At 39.8% G+C, this 17,489-nt stretch overlaps 1 protein-coding gene and 1 long non-coding RNA gene across 2 annotated transcripts; both read right to left on the bottom strand.

Moving 5' to 3' along the window:
- Nucleotides 1–5,535: 5,535 nt before the first annotated feature.
- Nucleotides 5,536–10,251, bottom strand: LOC112278169 (beta-glucuronosyltransferase GlcAT14B). Its single transcript, XM_024511341.3, has 4 exons — nucleotides 7,792–10,251; nucleotides 7,503–7,578; nucleotides 7,104–7,219; nucleotides 5,536–6,717 (listed from the first exon to the last, which is right to left on the bottom strand). The coding sequence occupies exons 1-4, from the start codon at nucleotides 8,432–8,434 to the stop codon at nucleotides 6,206–6,208; spliced, it is 1,347 nt and encodes a 448-aa protein (XP_024367109.1). The 5' UTR covers nucleotides 8,435–10,251; the 3' UTR covers nucleotides 5,536–6,205.
- Nucleotides 10,252–14,600: 4,349 nt separating this feature from the next.
- On the bottom strand, nucleotides 14,601–15,836 carry LOC149986170 (uncharacterized). Its single transcript, XR_016501249.1, has 2 exons — nucleotides 15,644–15,836; nucleotides 14,601–15,282 (listed from the first exon to the last, which is right to left on the bottom strand). It is a non-coding gene; the product is annotated as an uncharacterized LOC149986170 (long non-coding RNA).
- Nucleotides 15,837–17,489: the final 1,653 nt, after the last annotated feature.

Below are 17,489 nucleotides of genomic sequence, written 5' to 3'. Positions count from 1 at the left end.
CCAATTTTATCTCGTTTGATAAAGATTAATAAACAAACAAGGGATCACTTATAAAATTATTTGTAATTAAATAATTTCAAAGACGTTGATACCACATTCGTCCAGATTTTTTTAAACCATACAAGGCCTTACATAATTTAATACCATGATATTTTCCTGGAGCGGGTTCATTTCGAGTTCATGTTTCTAAGTTAGGTAGAACTTTTATATAACTATTTGCATCAAGAGAACCATATAGATATATAGTTACTACATCCATCAGATGCATCTCAAAGGTGGCATGAACTGTCATTCCAATAATATATCGAAATATAATTGAATCCATGATTGGAGAATATGTGGATTCATAATCAATGCCAAATCGTTGAGTAAATCTTTGAGCAACAAGATGAGCTTTATAGCGGATTATTTGGCCTTAAGCATCTCGCTTGCATATTAATACCATTTTATATCCCTCAGGGCGAGATGTAAGAGTGTCTACAATTCGACCAAAGACTTTCCTCTTATGCAAAGAGGCATACTCCTCCTCAATAGCAGTTTTTCATTTTGACCAATCTGAGCGATGCATCGCCTCTTCGATGGTTTGAGGTTCAGGATTGTCTTCTTTGCAAGAAAGGGCTTCTATAATCATGTATGCAAATGATTCATCTATCGTAATAGATGGTCTGTTCCAAATATTATTTGTAGTACAATACAGAATAGATAATTCTTTAGTCAACTTCTCTTAATCCTTCCAATTCCAAGATTGTTTTTCATAGGAATTTAAGGTACATTATGCATGAATATATCATCATGAATTGGTAGTCCTGCATGATGAGTGGCAATTTCTTGAGAAATAATACAAGGATTAGTTAATTTTATAGCTTTCTTCTTACGTGGTTGCTTATCTGGTCCACGAGTTCTTTTAGTTGTTGTTATAACTTGAGATATTGTAGTCAACGGCACTACAATCTGAGTAGGTGCATTCCAAGCCTCATTAATAGGAACTCTTGTAATTCTAGATACATCATTGAAGCCATGAGATATTTCATCCGCAATCTGTTTTAAATGAAAAATCTTAACAACTTCAGTTTCTGCCAAAGATGTCATAGGATCGGGATTCATTGTAAATGTTTCTGGTGCTTCAAATATGAGTACTTTATTTCTTTGTTGATTGGATACTCCTCCTTCAAGAGATGGGAATACAGTTTCTTCAAAATAGTAATTTTACAAACGTGCACATAATAATGTGACAGTTGATGGATCAACAATATGAATAATGCTTGGTGAATCAAAACCAACATATATGCCTTTTTGTCGATGAACTCCAATGGTATGCCATTGAGGTTCTGGTATTGGAATCCAAGCATGGCAACCAAATATTCGTAAGTGAGATATATTTGGAATACGATCCAAAATGAGCTCATGTAGTGAAACAATTTCAAGAAAAGAAGGGCGGAGGCGTATTAATACTACAGCATGTAAAACTGCATGATCCCACATAGATGCAAGTAGATTTGCATGAAGGAGGAGTGGCCAGATAATGAGTTGTATACGCTTTATAAATGACTCTGCAAGTCCATTTTGATCATGTTCATATGAAACACAATATGTCAACTCGATTCCTATTGCAGTACAATAGTCTTCAAAAGACTTTGATGTGAATTCTTTTGCATTATCCATATACAATGTTTTTATAGGATAATCAGGAAAATATGCCCGAAAGCAAACAAGCATAGATATAAGATTGGCAAACACCATGTTTCGAGTTGATAATGATGAAACATGTGATTGTTTACTTGATGCATGAATAAGGGCCAAAAAATAACGAAATGGTCGTGATATTGGATTAATAGGACCACAAATATAACTATGCAATCTTTTAAGCATTGGTGGTAATACTTGTAGAAGTTTTAAAATTGAAGGCCGAGTAATCATTTTACCTTGCATGCATGCACGACATAATTCCATAGAGTCTATATCTGTAGGCTTTAAATTATGCCCAATTATACATGTAATGATCTTTCTAAATAATGTGGATCTTGGATGTCCCAATCGTCCATGCTAGAGAGAAACACAACTCTCTGAGATAGATGATACAAAATTAAATATAATGGGAGGCCGAATCACAATTCGGTATAAATCATTTTTTGTAGCAAAAGCTTTTTCAACAACTTTATGGTTCTTTGCAAGAACCAAAATCTCTTTTCTATTTAAAGTGGCAGTCAAGAGGTGATAGCCATTAATACGCACATCTGGTAGCTGATCAGACTTTGAGGTACTGAGGGTATAAATATCGAATGTTTACATTTTATGATGGAATCCACATGTAATTTTACCATCATTGTGCCATCTTGGAAGCAAAACGCATTTGCTCCAGCCATGGTCATCATATTTTTAGTTTGCCAAGTTCAAGATTTTTTAATAAAAAATCGTCTATCTTGCAAGATAGTATGTATTGTTCCAAAATCAATGAATGCATCATTTGATTCATCATCAGAGGTTCTATCATTCATATAAGCCTTTAAGTCATCAACACCAATTGAATCCATGGAGGCATCTATGGTATGAACTTCACAAGCCTCAACTCGTAATTTCTTATTTTCTTGGAACATTTTAATAAAATATTCTGAAGTACGGCAAGCATGTGCTAAATGTCCAATCATTCCACACTTATAGCAAGAATGCATCTCTGATTTTTATTTTCTACTATAATTAATAATAGAACGTTTACTCTTTCCATATGGATAGAAATGGTCTTGACTATGACTACCTTGATACTTATGAGCACGTTTCCCATGTTTATATAATTTCTTCTTAGACTTTGAAATATTATTAAAAGCATTTAAATTTGGAAAATTCAAGACACATAAATGTGTCCAATTATGACGTGCATGTGGAAAAAAAATGGTCTTTTGATGATCAAACTTAGATTTAAGATTCTTCCAAAGTTTTACAGGGTCTTCCATTTCCAAATATTGATGTTGTAATGCAGGTATAAGATGACGACGAAGGAGAAGAAGTGCTTTCCAACAAATAGCAGGACATATAGAAATACTTGTTGTAGGAGATTCTTCAAACATAATGGCATCCGAGAGTTGTTTTGCAAATAAATTTGCTTTCATCATTTTTGTCCATAATAGATAATTGTTTCCATCCATAGTCAATGGTGGAAATAAAAGAGCTTGAAAATGTTGGGATGCACTGATAATAGTTGGAAACATAGTAGAAACAATTGAAGATGTTGAAGCACTCATTATAAATAAATCTGTAAAGAAAATACAAGATCAAGTAGAAAAGTTGAGTAAAACATACCTTAAAATATAAAGTCAAAAAAATGATAAACTTAAACTTGAAAAAATAAAAAAATAAATATTTTTTATTATATATATTTTTTTAAGGAGATTGTAGATTAAAGGAGCAGAACAACAATAAGATGGCACAGCAAGCAGCGATAGGGCAGCAAGGTGCCAGCGGCAGTCAACGGCGGACAGCAACGGCAGGCGGTGGCGGGCAATGGTAGATGGCAGCAGGGGGCGGTGGTAGTCATTGGCAGGCAATATTGGGTGGCAGCGGCAATGGCAATGATGTTAAGGCAGTGACGGCGATGGACGACAACATCAATGGCAAGAGGGTGGCAACGACGGTAGTGGCGGGTTTGACGGTAGCAAGAAGAAGGGGCGGGACGCAGCAGGGAGCAGGGAGCAAGTTGGGGTGGAGTTGGGCTAGATTAAGTATTCTAAGTAAGCATGGCAGAGAGTGGAACAAGTGCTCTAAGCAAGCTAATGTGTGAGGGGCCAGTAAGAAGAACAAGATCATGAGGCAGACATTGAGCAAGGATAGCAATATGTTTGAAGAGTCAAAGACTAGAGCAAAAAATTGTGATAGTGTGTAGAAGAGAGTCGTGCTGATAATGTATTGAGAATATTTAGAAAGACACAAGAATAATAGTAAGTCATACATACGCACAAGAATAGTAGTAAGTCATACACACAAGAAGGTTTCTAAGGAGAAAGAACTTCACATCCAAAAATCTATTGATCTGGTTGTGTTTCGTATATAAGAAGAGAAAAGAGGAGAGAATAAATAGTAATTCTTCACTAGACTAAATACTATAGCTATGGTATTTATTGTAGTCTATAATTAATATTATGGAAAGCACTAGCTACATTTAATGATCTCAACAGGCTTAAGTATTCAAATATCAATGAACTCTGCCTAGAAATATAATTCACACTCTACCAACTGAGCTAAGATGGCTTTACGTACGGGTCAAAGCACATAAAATAGTTATATTCATAAGATTGCATTCTAGAAAGTTTATTGTAACTTTTTTTATTTTTTATTTATTAATTTTTTCAATCTCCATAATTTTTGGAACGAATTTACTAATTAATAGTACTTACTTGATTAAGAGTAAAGTATATAAGACATAGAGTAAAATATCCTTTACTTGACAAAGACATATATTTTTAAAGGTTTGGGGAAATTGAATATTATTACTTTGATAACTAACAAAGAAACTTGTAGTCTTAAGTTTTGGGAATTTAAAATTTATGATCAATGAGTTTAGTCAGTTTCATTTCTTTGGCATAGTAAACAAATATTTACTTCTAATTGACACAAAAATGAAACTATCGAAATCAGGTTCTGTTTTTATCTTGACACGTCTATCCTATATGTACATCTTTAATATAAATAACTGGATTTTAGTTTAGAATATATCTTTGTAAGAACTAAAAAAAAGAAGAAAAAAGACAAAAAAAAAAGGGGGAAAAAACTGCTTTGTGTTATATGATACTAACTTGTAATGTAAAAATTTATTATTTTACCTATTGCGATCATTAAAAATATCTATATTTATATATATATATATATATATATTTAAAACCAATCTTAATTGTTAAATGGGTTACAGTAAAAGCATATCTTCTTTTATACAAATCTAATAAATATGGTCATTTTTACTTAGTTTATTTCATGATTGGTACATTAAAAGCTTCTTCATGTAAACGGCCCGCATTCTTTGGATCCCATATTGCACCAACTGCAGAATTCTTATCCCACTTGAATAGTTGCAAGCTCAGAAAGCTGATATTCTTAGTTTTGCCCTCTTTATAAAGTACCCAAATGTTAGTGTGAAGAATAATCAAGGCTTCAGGGGGTGGCATTCATCAAGACTGTGTTGTGGTTCTAAAACAGCCTTCCGCGGTCACTCCACCCTAACAACAAACTTTCGGTTATGATAAGTTTGTGAACTGTTTCCCAACATGATAGGGTCACATGCCTTACCATGAAACGAGTCGGTGACGTCCACGGATTCTTCGTGTACGAGTGTAAGATCTAATCTTCATTCTACAACGAGAACACAACAGTGAAAGGCATCAAGACCCAGTATCTACACCCATACACATAACATTGGATTTCAATACCTTAGATGGACTGAGAGTAGATCGAGGCGAGAAAATACTATTGTTGGTCCAACGTCAGCTCATAAATACGTTGAAGAGGAGAAAAGGACGGAACGAGGAAATGAAATCAACGTTGAACCGCAAGTCTGCTTGAATGAGCCCTGTGTGAATTAGAAGGAAAACCTTACATATGTTGGATATCCATGCCTTCTGTATCAAATATGATGACCATTTCAGTTACATTCTTCTATACATTTGCCTTGCTTGGAGCTGATCTCCTGATGCTCTAAAGCTGGACTTCTTCAGATTCTCAGTCCGCCGCTACAAATATGGACATTTCACTTGCGTAAGGTACTCTCTACCCTAATCTTATTTTCAATGCACGAAAAGTACTTCGTGTGAAGAGAAACTACGCGAGATGGTGTAAACTCGTGCCCAAAAGGCAGAAACTTAAGTCTCTTCGAGATAAAGAGTAAAGATGTCGTTAGCAGGGGCCATTGATCCTCACCGCAGGCTCTCCAGGGCAGTTATCACAAAGAAGAACCCAGGAGATACTGTCAACAGCAGGCGTCAGACGAGGAAGCTGATCAGGTTCATGGGATCCAAAGAATGCGGCACTCTTCCTAAGAAGGTGGAGAATCCACGACACGACCGTAAGGAGAGGTCCAACTTCTTGCCTCCTCCCCTTCATTTCTGTAGTTCTCTGAAAGACATTTAGATAGCAATGTCAACAACTTATTAAAGTCCTCACCATCCAAGAGTTCCCATTCGTAGAGAACGGAGGTCTTTCTCTGACACCCGCTAATGTTGAAACTTTAAACACCAGCACATTGGCTCGATCGAAATCTTTCGGGTAAGAGGAGCTGCACAATAAGATCCTCTAACCTGCGAGCACCGGGTCCAGGTCTTAGTACAGAGTAATCCCCTCGAACTGAACACGGATTATTGTGTGAACCCACACACCAGCCGCCAGGACTGAACCCGTCCCTAGTCCGATTGAGAAGCTCGGCGTCAATTTTGTTCAGTACTGGATCGTCCTTGTCGAATTTCCGGGCGAACGGCGCTCCGCTCGTTGTCATAGCTTCAAAGAAATTCACGGTGAGGGATATGGGGTGTTGCTTGGGTGGGGTATCCCAAGCAATGAAGTGAAGGTCGTGGTTTACAGTTGTGTTACGAAACTCCTCGCTATTGCAAATCACAGTGTGGAAGTAGCCTTCAGGTGATGACACAAAATTTGCGTAGTACATAAGGACTGTGCGTGGAAGGTTATCCCAGCCCATGATGGTATGTTCCATAAAGGCGCGAGATAGTGCGATCCATGCTGATCCTATTTTTTAAAATAACAGAAAAAGTCATTGTCAGCTTGTTGCTTGGAAACATGGTGAGATACTAATTTTGGGAACATACTCTAGCTCACAGCTGGTGAGACATGCCAATGATCCAGTATGTCCATGCAAAGCTACTTAAATACTCAGTCTATGACCTTGAGGTCGTCATTGGGCACCCCTCCTCTCCAGTAACAAGCATCATAGCTTAATAAAGGGTCCTTCACACCAAATTAACAGCTCTCTACACTCGCATTTAAGAACGATTTCTTAGATGTGCTCATTTCATTCCTAAATGTAAGATATGGTCCTCGAATGTTACGTAACTATTGCCTCTATTCCAGACCTCGAGGAGAAGAGAATCTTGAACTCTGGAAGGAGTATTTACCTGTAAACAAACGAAATGCAGTAGGCACAGCTCGCTTCTCTGTCACCCAATAGACGTCGGTTTTCGTGTTCTGATACAGTGCCGGATCGATGATGATGGGCTTCACCCGCTGCTCCCTGCCATTCACGTTCTCGCTTTTTAGATTCATAAAATGTGAGCATGTTTAAAATTTGTAACACGAAATTGATCATTTCATCAATACTGGAATTACTACCCAGAGAACAACCCAATCGAACACATACACAACTAAGCGCCACAGCGACAATATAAGTAAACGTAACAAATTTCGTACACGTTATGTAATTCCACAAATCTTACAAAAATTCCTTCCAAATCAAATCAACCAAAAAGGCTTTTCTTTCTTTCTTATAAGGTCACAAATATAAACGTTTAGCTTACTCTTTCCAGCCCAAGTCATTTGTGTGCTCAAGGAAATTCAGGTCCTTCGGTAAGTAGGAGAAAACGTGAAGCAGATCTGTGCTCATAAAGTGGACACATTGTATCAGATCATTTCAGCATCAACTTTAAGGCAGAGCACTTACAGTATTATCAACGCGGCTGAATTCCAATTCATTCTCCTCAGGGTGATGTTATTTGTTTTACAATTGACAAAACCGATGGGCAGACAACAATGCCAAAACACCAGTTATGGGAATGCTAACTCAGGGAAGTTCAAGTTCAGGCTCACCGTCTTGAGTAAGAAGAGGATAATCGGAAGCACTTAAATTAATAAACCAATCCCAATCCTTGGCTTTCTTGAGCAAAATAGCAGCCCCATGTAACGTCGCAGCAATCATGGTCGATCCTTTGTATGTCACCAAATTAGGCTTCGCAACCATATAGACGTTCCCCGCCTCTTGAAACACCTGCTCATGCTTCACGTACCGATCCAAATTCTTGCGCTCATCCTCTGACGATTCACGGTCCAAATGCAGAAGGTAGTAATTATGTGGGTGGTACAGCGCTTGCAGCATCCGTTGCATTCGAAGGCCGTCCCCACCGGCACCCAAGATCAAGTAAGCGAGCTTGGGAGGGGGTGTCAGTCCAGTCATCTGGGCCTCATTGGCAATCTCTCGCACGTTTTGGGCCTTGCCACAGCCTACTGTGCTAGCTTCAATTCTTGAGTGGTAGCCACAGTATCCCAGATGGAGAGTCGCAAGAAGAAGAAGCACAATTGAGAGTATAACACTGGCCAACAAGGGTGACGACCCCTTGCGATCCACGGCGGCCAAAAGAAGCGGTATCTGCATCAACTTCTTCATGCCATCCCTAGCTTTCTGCGACGTTTGAGACAGACGACTCCGGATGGGAAAGTGAACACAAGAGAACATCGTCTCTTGTCGTTGTTTTCTAGTCCTCTCCTTAACGCTATTACCTCCTTCTTTTTGGGACACCCATAGGCCCTACTGGACAAGCACTCTACGAAAAGACTTCAAAGATTCCTCACCTTAGGTAGAAGCACCGTAAAATCCTTGAATCAATGCTTGAGTGCAGCTAGAGTTCGACAAAAGTGAACATCCCAAGTGAATAAAGTCACTAAAAAAATCTGCGTCGCTAGTTGCGAGATCGTACAACCAACATTGAAAAGTGATAGTTGAGAGGGAATATATGACAAGATGTAATTGACAAGGACTCTGCAACTATCCCAGGTACCAGTAGTCGCCTCAAAGCTTGCATACCCAGTGATCGCAATCTATAAAGACTAAGGTGTAGCTGTAACAAATTCAAGCCTCGCTGTGTGAATAAGTAATGCCTCAAAGAAACTTCATTTCACCCCATACATGATAGACAGCGACCCCTAATCAATGCAATAGTCTCCAGCCAGGTGTCTAGAATCCACAGGAGGTTGGAAAGAGAAGGAAAAACTTGGTTGGTTAGGGCTGAATGCGCGTTGAGAGCGGTTAGCAGATGGCTTCGCAGAGGCGATTTCGGGGCAGGTACCTCAAAAGATTCTGCGTAAACATCGCCGTCCATAACAATCATTGATTTTCTTCTGCCCTGTAGAATGGAGTAGGCCCGAAGTGTGTTGTCACTTTTTTTTTTTTTTTTTTTTTTTTTTTTGTGAGGTCAATCCTTGCTTCGCATGATCCCAACTAAAAACTCTGTGACGAAGAACCTGGCAACCCTCACCTCATACCTACTACCTCCAATCTGCCCGCCACAATCACCAACTCCAGATCAAGACATATGTGTATTGTATTCCAAGGAACTAAAACCCCGCATGTGAACAGTTCCGTCGGGCACTCACAGCTGCGGAATATACGCGATCAACACTAAAAATGGTATGAAACTGGGATCTCTGTGATCGAGCCAAGACTAAATCAAGTCAGCAAGGTAACTGATCGGAAAAGAAACATTCCAGCCCACGCGGTTTCATCGTGATAGCCGGCATGGATGCGATGAATACCATCTCCTTCGAATGGATCACATACGCAGATGGTATTCATCGCATCCATCGAAGCTTCGAATGGATCACATACGCAGTTCTTCTCTTTTCACTTCCTTCTCGAAAGACCATGATCGAGACCCAATTCCTCGGGCTGATGTTCAAGTTGGGTTCCGACCCTATGCAACCGGACTTGGACAAGAGCTTTTCTGCCCTCATTGGATAAAAACCTTGCCAATCCCCACCCATTTGATTGGGGTTCTTGGCTTCTTTTTAGAGTTTCGACACGCTACAAGCATGTATTCATTGGTTGCCGAATTCATCCCAGTCACCAGTGACAGATTGCAAGTGCTTTAAAGCACAACCATGACCTAAACTGTCTGAACAGGCAATCGGCATCAAAATTTGTTCTCCTTCATCAAACAAAGGAAAAACACTATCGATAATTCTGGTGGTCAACAAGGTGCCTGTAAAATATGATTTCTACTGTACTTATTCTTCCAAAGATTAGAATTAAAGACAACGGAAGTGTCGTACGTCACTGAAGTAAATGGTCGGATGCGTACAAGATATTGGCAACAGCAACCACCACAGAGTACTCATTTCATTCACCACCCTGATTTGGGTTACTTCGGGGAAGATGCTTCTTCTGGGCTTCTCTCCATATTATGAACTATCGAATCCAAAACAGATAAAACATTCTACAATTTCTGAACGAGGCGGCCGCTTCGCTACCAAAGATGGCATCTCATAACCACGTCGTCGCGCAAGCACTACTCCAGTTGCTTTTGCACTCCGGCTTCAGCAAGGAATACGTGGCGAAGCACATCACCTCATAAAGAAAGCATGACCCCGCTGGGTAGCAAACATTTCACTTGTATGGTCAAACAGAAACCAGGAAACAAGTGGAGTACTCCCTTGCCTACGCACAACGTGACTCCCGCTGTCTAAAATCATCGAACCAACACATTTCTTTAGCTCCTCAACTCCTGTGCGTCTACAGCACGACGACACACGTTCGGCCAAAGACAAATGAATAGTTCTTCCATCTCCACTCAACGGGTTCAGAAATAGAGAAATCGTTGATGACCGATACAGCTCCTGATCTAATCCTCACAAAAAAGTTACAACCTTGGAGGCTTAAATTGCCCGTTTGGAGCCACAACAAGAGCAACTGTTGTCATCCGACGAGATTGGCCGCTGCAATTCCAGGTTCTTCAGCTCACAGATGGGGAGCCTATGGATTCAATGAATGCGTCGCAGGAAGAGAATATTGGAATCGGCGAGTGTAGGATCACAATCTCTCCCTCCCTGTCCCTGAAGCTCTGCAATCGATCCGCGCTCTACCTCCGCCGCAATGCGAGGCCTTCATGGACATGGTGATTTCGTAGAGAATAGTCGCCGTTCAGAAGTCGCTCAACAAGAGTGATTGTCCGGAAGTCGCCAACCATCAGTTGCCGTCCGTTGGAAAGAATTGTAGTTGACCTGTTGAGGTGGAGAACTTTGAAAGAAGAAAAGTAAATTATGGTAAACAAATCGAACTTTACGTAAAAACATATTTTGGATTTTCGTATATTTTTTAATATATATATATATATATATATATATATATCGATTACTACTTAAATTATCGTTTGGCATTTGATTTTAAAATTTTAAAATTTTAAATTCATTCTCAAATAACGTATTTAAATAATAAATTAAGCTCACTGTTCTGATTCATTATTAAATGAATTATCATCACAATGACAAATGTTGCCATGTAGTTATTACTTTATTTTTATTTTTTTATCTGTATGACATTAGAATTTTTGGAATTTTTTTAAATAATTTCATGATGTTAATAAATAAATATATTTATTAATAGTAGAGAGGATATTTGCAACTTATTATTTATCAATAAGTGTAAGTATTGGGAATATCAGAACAATTATCCAATCCATACAAACAAATGATTATTTACGTAGTGCATAAAAAAATAAAAAATAAAAAATCTGTAAATCTGGAAGAGAAATTATCATGTAAAATAAGCTCCAAGCATCCTAATATGTAAATTGCTTTTAAAACTACCATGTTAGAAACTAAAATAATTACAAAACTTTTAAGCAAAACTTACTTGCTAGCTATATACTTATGTTAATACATCTTCAACAATATCAGTTTGATTTTCTTCATTACTTCATTAATACATTAAGCTATTCAAATTGAATTGATAGTCCATCATCTTACTTTATATGTATTTTTTTGATGCTTTTTAAACAAAGAAATGCCATAAAGAAATCAATTTTTATATTGAGATACAAAATAGATTTTTTTTTTAAATGACCCATATTTTTGTCTAATCAACCCATCTATCATCACAAAAACATACAAGTACATTATCATCACTCTTATCCACAATAATGGTTTTTTAAAAATGGATATAGTATAATAATGGACACCTTATTGGTAGCAGCGACTAATTATGAGTGGCTATATTTAATGGTTACTTTCCTTTGTCCTACATTGTTACAACTATATCTTTTTATGTATTTAAGTTGTTTGTTGCTTACTTTGCATTGTGATATTGTGTTTAGTATTTCATGTAGGGCACTGTAATTTTTTTTAAAATAAATACTTCTTCTTCTTCTTCTTCTTTTCTTTTTTTTTAATCTTATGATGGTTATTAACAATGAAGATATGACCACACAATAACATCAAAAAGAACCACTCAAAGATTAGGCAAGATTAGGAAGCGTGGAGAGAAGATTGAATCATGACTTTTCTTCACCTCCCTTTTGAATACAAACATAGGATTTCTTTATGGGACAACGGCCATGATTGATCTTTGGATTAAGATTAATATAAAAATTAATGCGGATGGTTTTCATTGGTTGTGGATCCAATAGTAGAGAATAAAATCTAGAGGTCATTTTTTTTTCATGATGGTTAGGTTGAGTGGGTCAATTTCACAAAAGCTTGGGCATTTTAAAATTTTCCATAATATAAATTAAAATTTATTAATAAAATGAAAAAATAAAATTTATAAATTATATGATAAGAAGATGATAAAAATAAAAATAAATCTAAATATTGGTAAGATAAAGGATGGCACCAATCTCACAGACTCCATCGAAATGTACAATTCATCTACGATCAAATCCATCCACAGTTAATCCATCCAAAGCCGTGGGTTTTGGATAAATGCACACGTGCTGCAATGTCGGTATTCCTACGATGTGGGCCTCGACGGCGAGGTTTCGAAATCCACGAATCATTTTCCACGAGGGAAGTGCATGGCGATGGATCGCAAGGCCCCAAAAGAGGACCAGGAAGAGGAGGAGCACGAAATCGAACCCCTTCATGTGGATTCATGCCTTCATGGCGTAACACTCCCAGCTGTGGCGACTGGAGATCCGATCCTTCGGGAGATGAAGCTCCGATCGCGACTTCGCCAGAGCCGCTGCAACTTCCCGGACGGATTGCAGCCGTCCGTTGTGTACCTCTGACGACGCTGAGCCCGGGTTTGATCGGTTTCTGAAAACTGGGGTTGTGTAGAGAGCAACGAGAACAACATACCACCATAAGAATTTCGCGGTGCGCGACAGTCGATGGTGAATGTATGCATGCAGACGGTTTTGTGGACGTGTCTTGGACGACTGTGTGCGGTAGGCTCTCTTGTGAAGTTAGACTGTGCCATGTCAATGCTTCGTTGGTGAATTCAAGCCAGATCAACAGTGTTTTTGGAATTCCTTTCTACTGGTACTACGTTGTCTGAAAAAGTGACGTGAGTCCACGTGATTCATCAGAGCTTGTCGATAGCTAAGCCTGTTCACTGCAACTAATCTTTTCCATATCCGTTTTCTACATCCAATAAAGCTTGTACCATTTTAGATTCAGAATGTTGTAACATTCATACGGGTAGACCTATGACCTTGGCTTTGTCTACATTATCCAGATCGTGATTAGTATCCGTCCTCGATCCCTGTGCATCAGAAGCAACCTGGTTAGAAGCGCCCGCACCCTACTTTGTGCCGTATCAAAGTGTGTCACTCAATGTTGAGCCTGGGCAAAATAATGTGAACTAGGTCAGAAGTTGGGTACTTCGAAAGAGCTGCATGAGTTTGGCCCGATCTTTGCATAGTCCTTATGACAGTCGATGATTGCTGAACTCAATCCTGGGCTATGTAGTTTGCGATTTCTCGAACTACTCGGGTTCACAACCCACTACAGGGTATGTAAAACACTCTATTTCTTGTACAGTATACGTGAATAAGGTATTGACTGAAGAGAGTTAGATTGACAATGGCGGTTGAATAAGTGGCGAGTTTTCACGAATTCATAAAACAAACATGTCGATGGTTAAAAGAAGGGTGATACACGTGGAAAGTCATCGTTTTCGACGTCATGGCTGATGAGTTGATGAGCTTACTGTGGTCCTGCAGGCTCAGATTTCTTATCCGCTAATTGCGATGGGATGTATTTTGTGCATAGAGTGAATTATAGTTCAATGCAATGTAGCACTGGTAAAACGACGGCAAGCTTTTTGAATCCGTGAAATTGGTCACAGATGCTTGATTAAATAATTAAACACCACAAGGAAACCCAATGGAAAGCAATCCTGTACGATGCTTACAAGCCCGAAAAATCTACTAATTTACAGTACAATAATAGAGCCAAAAAAGTAGTTCAAGTGCCTTCAGTACAGCGTGAAAATTGGAGAATTCGTCAGAGATATTTTAGTCACTAGAGTCCCAAAAGTAAACTCATTGTGCTAGTCTAGAGTTCTGAGGGAAGAAAACACCGTGACTTGCAGCGATAGGGCTACTGTAAATCCACAATCATTTTGTGATTGACAAAAGGATAGGATTTTCTGAGTATTTTTTTATATACTCTAAGTCTCGAACAGGTTGAGAAGAACAAGTCAAGTGTGGGATCCTGTGCGACTAATATCACTAATACTAGTGAGAGGTCGCAGCAAAAGCCGACTTTTCTCCGTGACGAAAAAACAGCTCCTCATTTCATGCTTGTGATGGCTGTGTTTGACATACAGGAATTTTCTAGCAACAGCAATGGGAATTCGTGAGAGAATACGCCATTTTCTTTTGTGGCTTAATCTGTACAGCAATAAGTGAAGACAGCACAAGGTTATGTTGTTAAAGAAAACGTAAGAGAACAAAATGAATTGATTCTCTGCAGTTACTTGTGAGAGTCTATCAGAAATTCATGCTGAACTGCAGAAGTGCTACCTCATTAATCTCCATGGAGCCACTACGGTGCACGGTCGACGTCCACCACATTTAACTATTGCTATCGAGCATGACCTTAACGCAGACTCTCTTGCAACAGGGAAGTTGTGCCTCTCAAAACAGCGAATTCTAAGCAACTCTATTGCAACTTCTAATTGCTCTCTCAAGTCAATAGCTATAAAGAATTTCTCACTTCCTCTTGCTGCTGTGTTGTAGGGGTGAACTAAGTTAGGCCACTACGCTTAATCTCATTCCTGGGTCGTTTCGCTTTCCTGGGCACTAGAATCAAGGTGAAACATGGTGTCGAAGTAGGAGCACCCCAGCTCGTCCTGAATGTCGAACAGGAGCTCTCTGACGTTGATCAACATGTTCGTATCCCGATCCTCCAAAGTGGCTTCAATCTGCTCCCGGACTTGTCTTCCCACCTGGTCCTCGATCGCAGCGAGAAGCTCACTGAGGTTTGTCCACTCCGGAAGGTAGTCCAACGCTTCAAGCAGCTCGTCTGCCATTATTCACAGTATGCTTTTGTTCAGCTACAGTGACACGGAGGAACCCAATAAAAAACCTGCGTCCAGCTTTCTTTGTTTAGGCAACAAACCAAGAAATTTCGTTGTCTAATGAATCGATCGTCTTGACAAGAGATTCAATGACAAGCGCTGTTCTTTTCTCAACCCCTACATCAAGCTTGAACAAACTCCCAATAGTTGGACTTCCTGAAGAGTGAATGAGAATTCCTTCACATCAAACTGGATGTAGCAGCGTACAATACAACCCTCTACAGGCTTTCAGCACTTTCATGCCGTTTTGGATGACCAATTTAGCCAACCATACTAATTGAACCCCCCCCCCCCCCCCCCGGATCGTAATCAGCACAAATCTGTGATCAAATGAAGCTCTTGCAGCTGCGATATATCACAGCAACTCACCTTCTCCAACTTTTTTTAACCCCTCGATGCGATATCCTTCTTCAATAATCAGCTACGAAGGAAAGAATTAAACAGACGTAGCTCATCACAAGCGGCGTCTCGAGTCCTATCACAGGGACAAGCTAGTATGCTTGTTCTTGAGAGTGGTGTGCTGCTTTATATCTTCCCTTGGCGAAAGATGGGGACACTGCCAATGGCTACTAGTGGAGCTAGTAAAGATCCCCACCTGTTCATATGTTCAACTCCAGAAACAATGCATCGATTGAAACTCAGAACGTTGGAATTGAGTCAGTGAAGTCCCCCGCCAGATTCCGTGGGCCTGCCTGCTTCCGTGCTTGCCTACCTGCCCGCCCGCCTACCTCGAGAACAGTTCCTTCATCTAGTCTAAGATGCGGTCTATTGAATACATACAGCAGCATTGACTATTACGCTAACATCGTCAAACGCCAATAAATTCTTCTACATACTTAAAATAAAACTTTCGGTTCTAACTTTTTTTCGTTACTAGTCACAACGGTTCAGTACAGACTGCGGAAGTTGTGACATTCCTTCGTGATCACCATTGAGGAGAAATACAGCCAATCTAAACGACTACGGACTTACAGCAACACACCTACTGGCGGCAACGTTGGTCCATCTTGTTCGTGGGAGAGGCACAAACTGTAGCTTCAAACTTTGTCTGACTGGCGCGGATCTGGCGTCCCCAGTTCAAACGAAGGTCGAAAGCACGTCAGCAATCACCACACTTTCCGGCTCCGTGATGAGACTCAACGAAGAATCAGCCCAAGCACAAACTTCACCGATACAATCCATGGCTTGGGAAGATTCAGATACTTGAAGTTCAAACATTTGACAAGGGTTGTTTGTAGTTTCTCCCTGTCGTAGCCAAACCACGACAGCGGGATCCTTCTCCAAAGCCTCTTTTACGCAGGTTGAAAAAACTGCAACAAAAATCTGACTCCGAGAATGCTTTTCCTCCTACTTGGCAAGCACTTCAAGGCGAATCTAGTGGTGAGGAAATTTCCTGTGATTTATCTCGCATCACCACTCCAACTGAGGGTGCAAAGTAACCAAGGTGTTGAGGATGATGGCGTGGAGGGGGACGTCTCTGGTGAAGTTTCCCCACGGCGTTGACCCCTGTGGCCCTGTCAAGTGAAAAATAAGGCATCCCCTCCTCCATCGCCTTCTCTTCTAGCTGGCAGGGCCCCACTGATTGCTTCACGTTTGCTTGTCGTAGCACACCGGGCAAAAATCGCAGTGAAGCACTGCTTACGAATCCTGGTTGTCTACCTTGTGCTCACACATGATCCATTGAAAGCACTAAAAAAAGATAAAACATTCTTTTTAAATTCGAAGTTTTTCTACCTCCAAATTGAAGCTAGATTTTCCAGCTCCTCCAAGTCACCACAACTGCGATTGAATGGGTCAGCAATGGCTAACCCTCATAATCCGGTTGTGGGAAATTTAACCATGACAACACGAAAGTGTGTGAGGTTGTCAACACGGCATGAATATTCAGAGCAGCCCTGGCCCTAAAATTCGAGCCGCGAGACTTCACACTCTCTCGCGGTGTGCGTCACCTCGTCGCCAAGCGGATGCCCAATTTCAAAAGGCGGCGATCCAAAACTGCCACCTTTCCCCTCCTCCGGTGTCGGTATTCCTCCCCGAAGCTTTATACACACATATATATATATATATATATATATACATATTTATAAAGAGAGGAAGAGAGATGCTGTTGTACAAGAAAGGGGGGATGATTTTCAGGTGGATAGGAAACGATTAAGAATGATGAAACCAACGACAGAAAACAAGCATTTCTTCGACACTATTATTATTATTGTTG

The sequence above is a fragment of the Physcomitrium patens genome, chromosome 26 (assembly GCF_059467195.1).
Source record: "Physcomitrium patens ecotype Gransden chromosome 26, ASM5946719v1, whole genome shotgun sequence".
Classification (NCBI taxonomy): Eukaryota; Viridiplantae; Streptophyta; class Bryopsida; order Funariales; family Funariaceae; genus Physcomitrium; species Physcomitrium patens.
The sequence above is the reverse complement of the archived record's forward strand: the minus strand, read 5'-3'. Positions and strand labels throughout refer to the sequence as shown.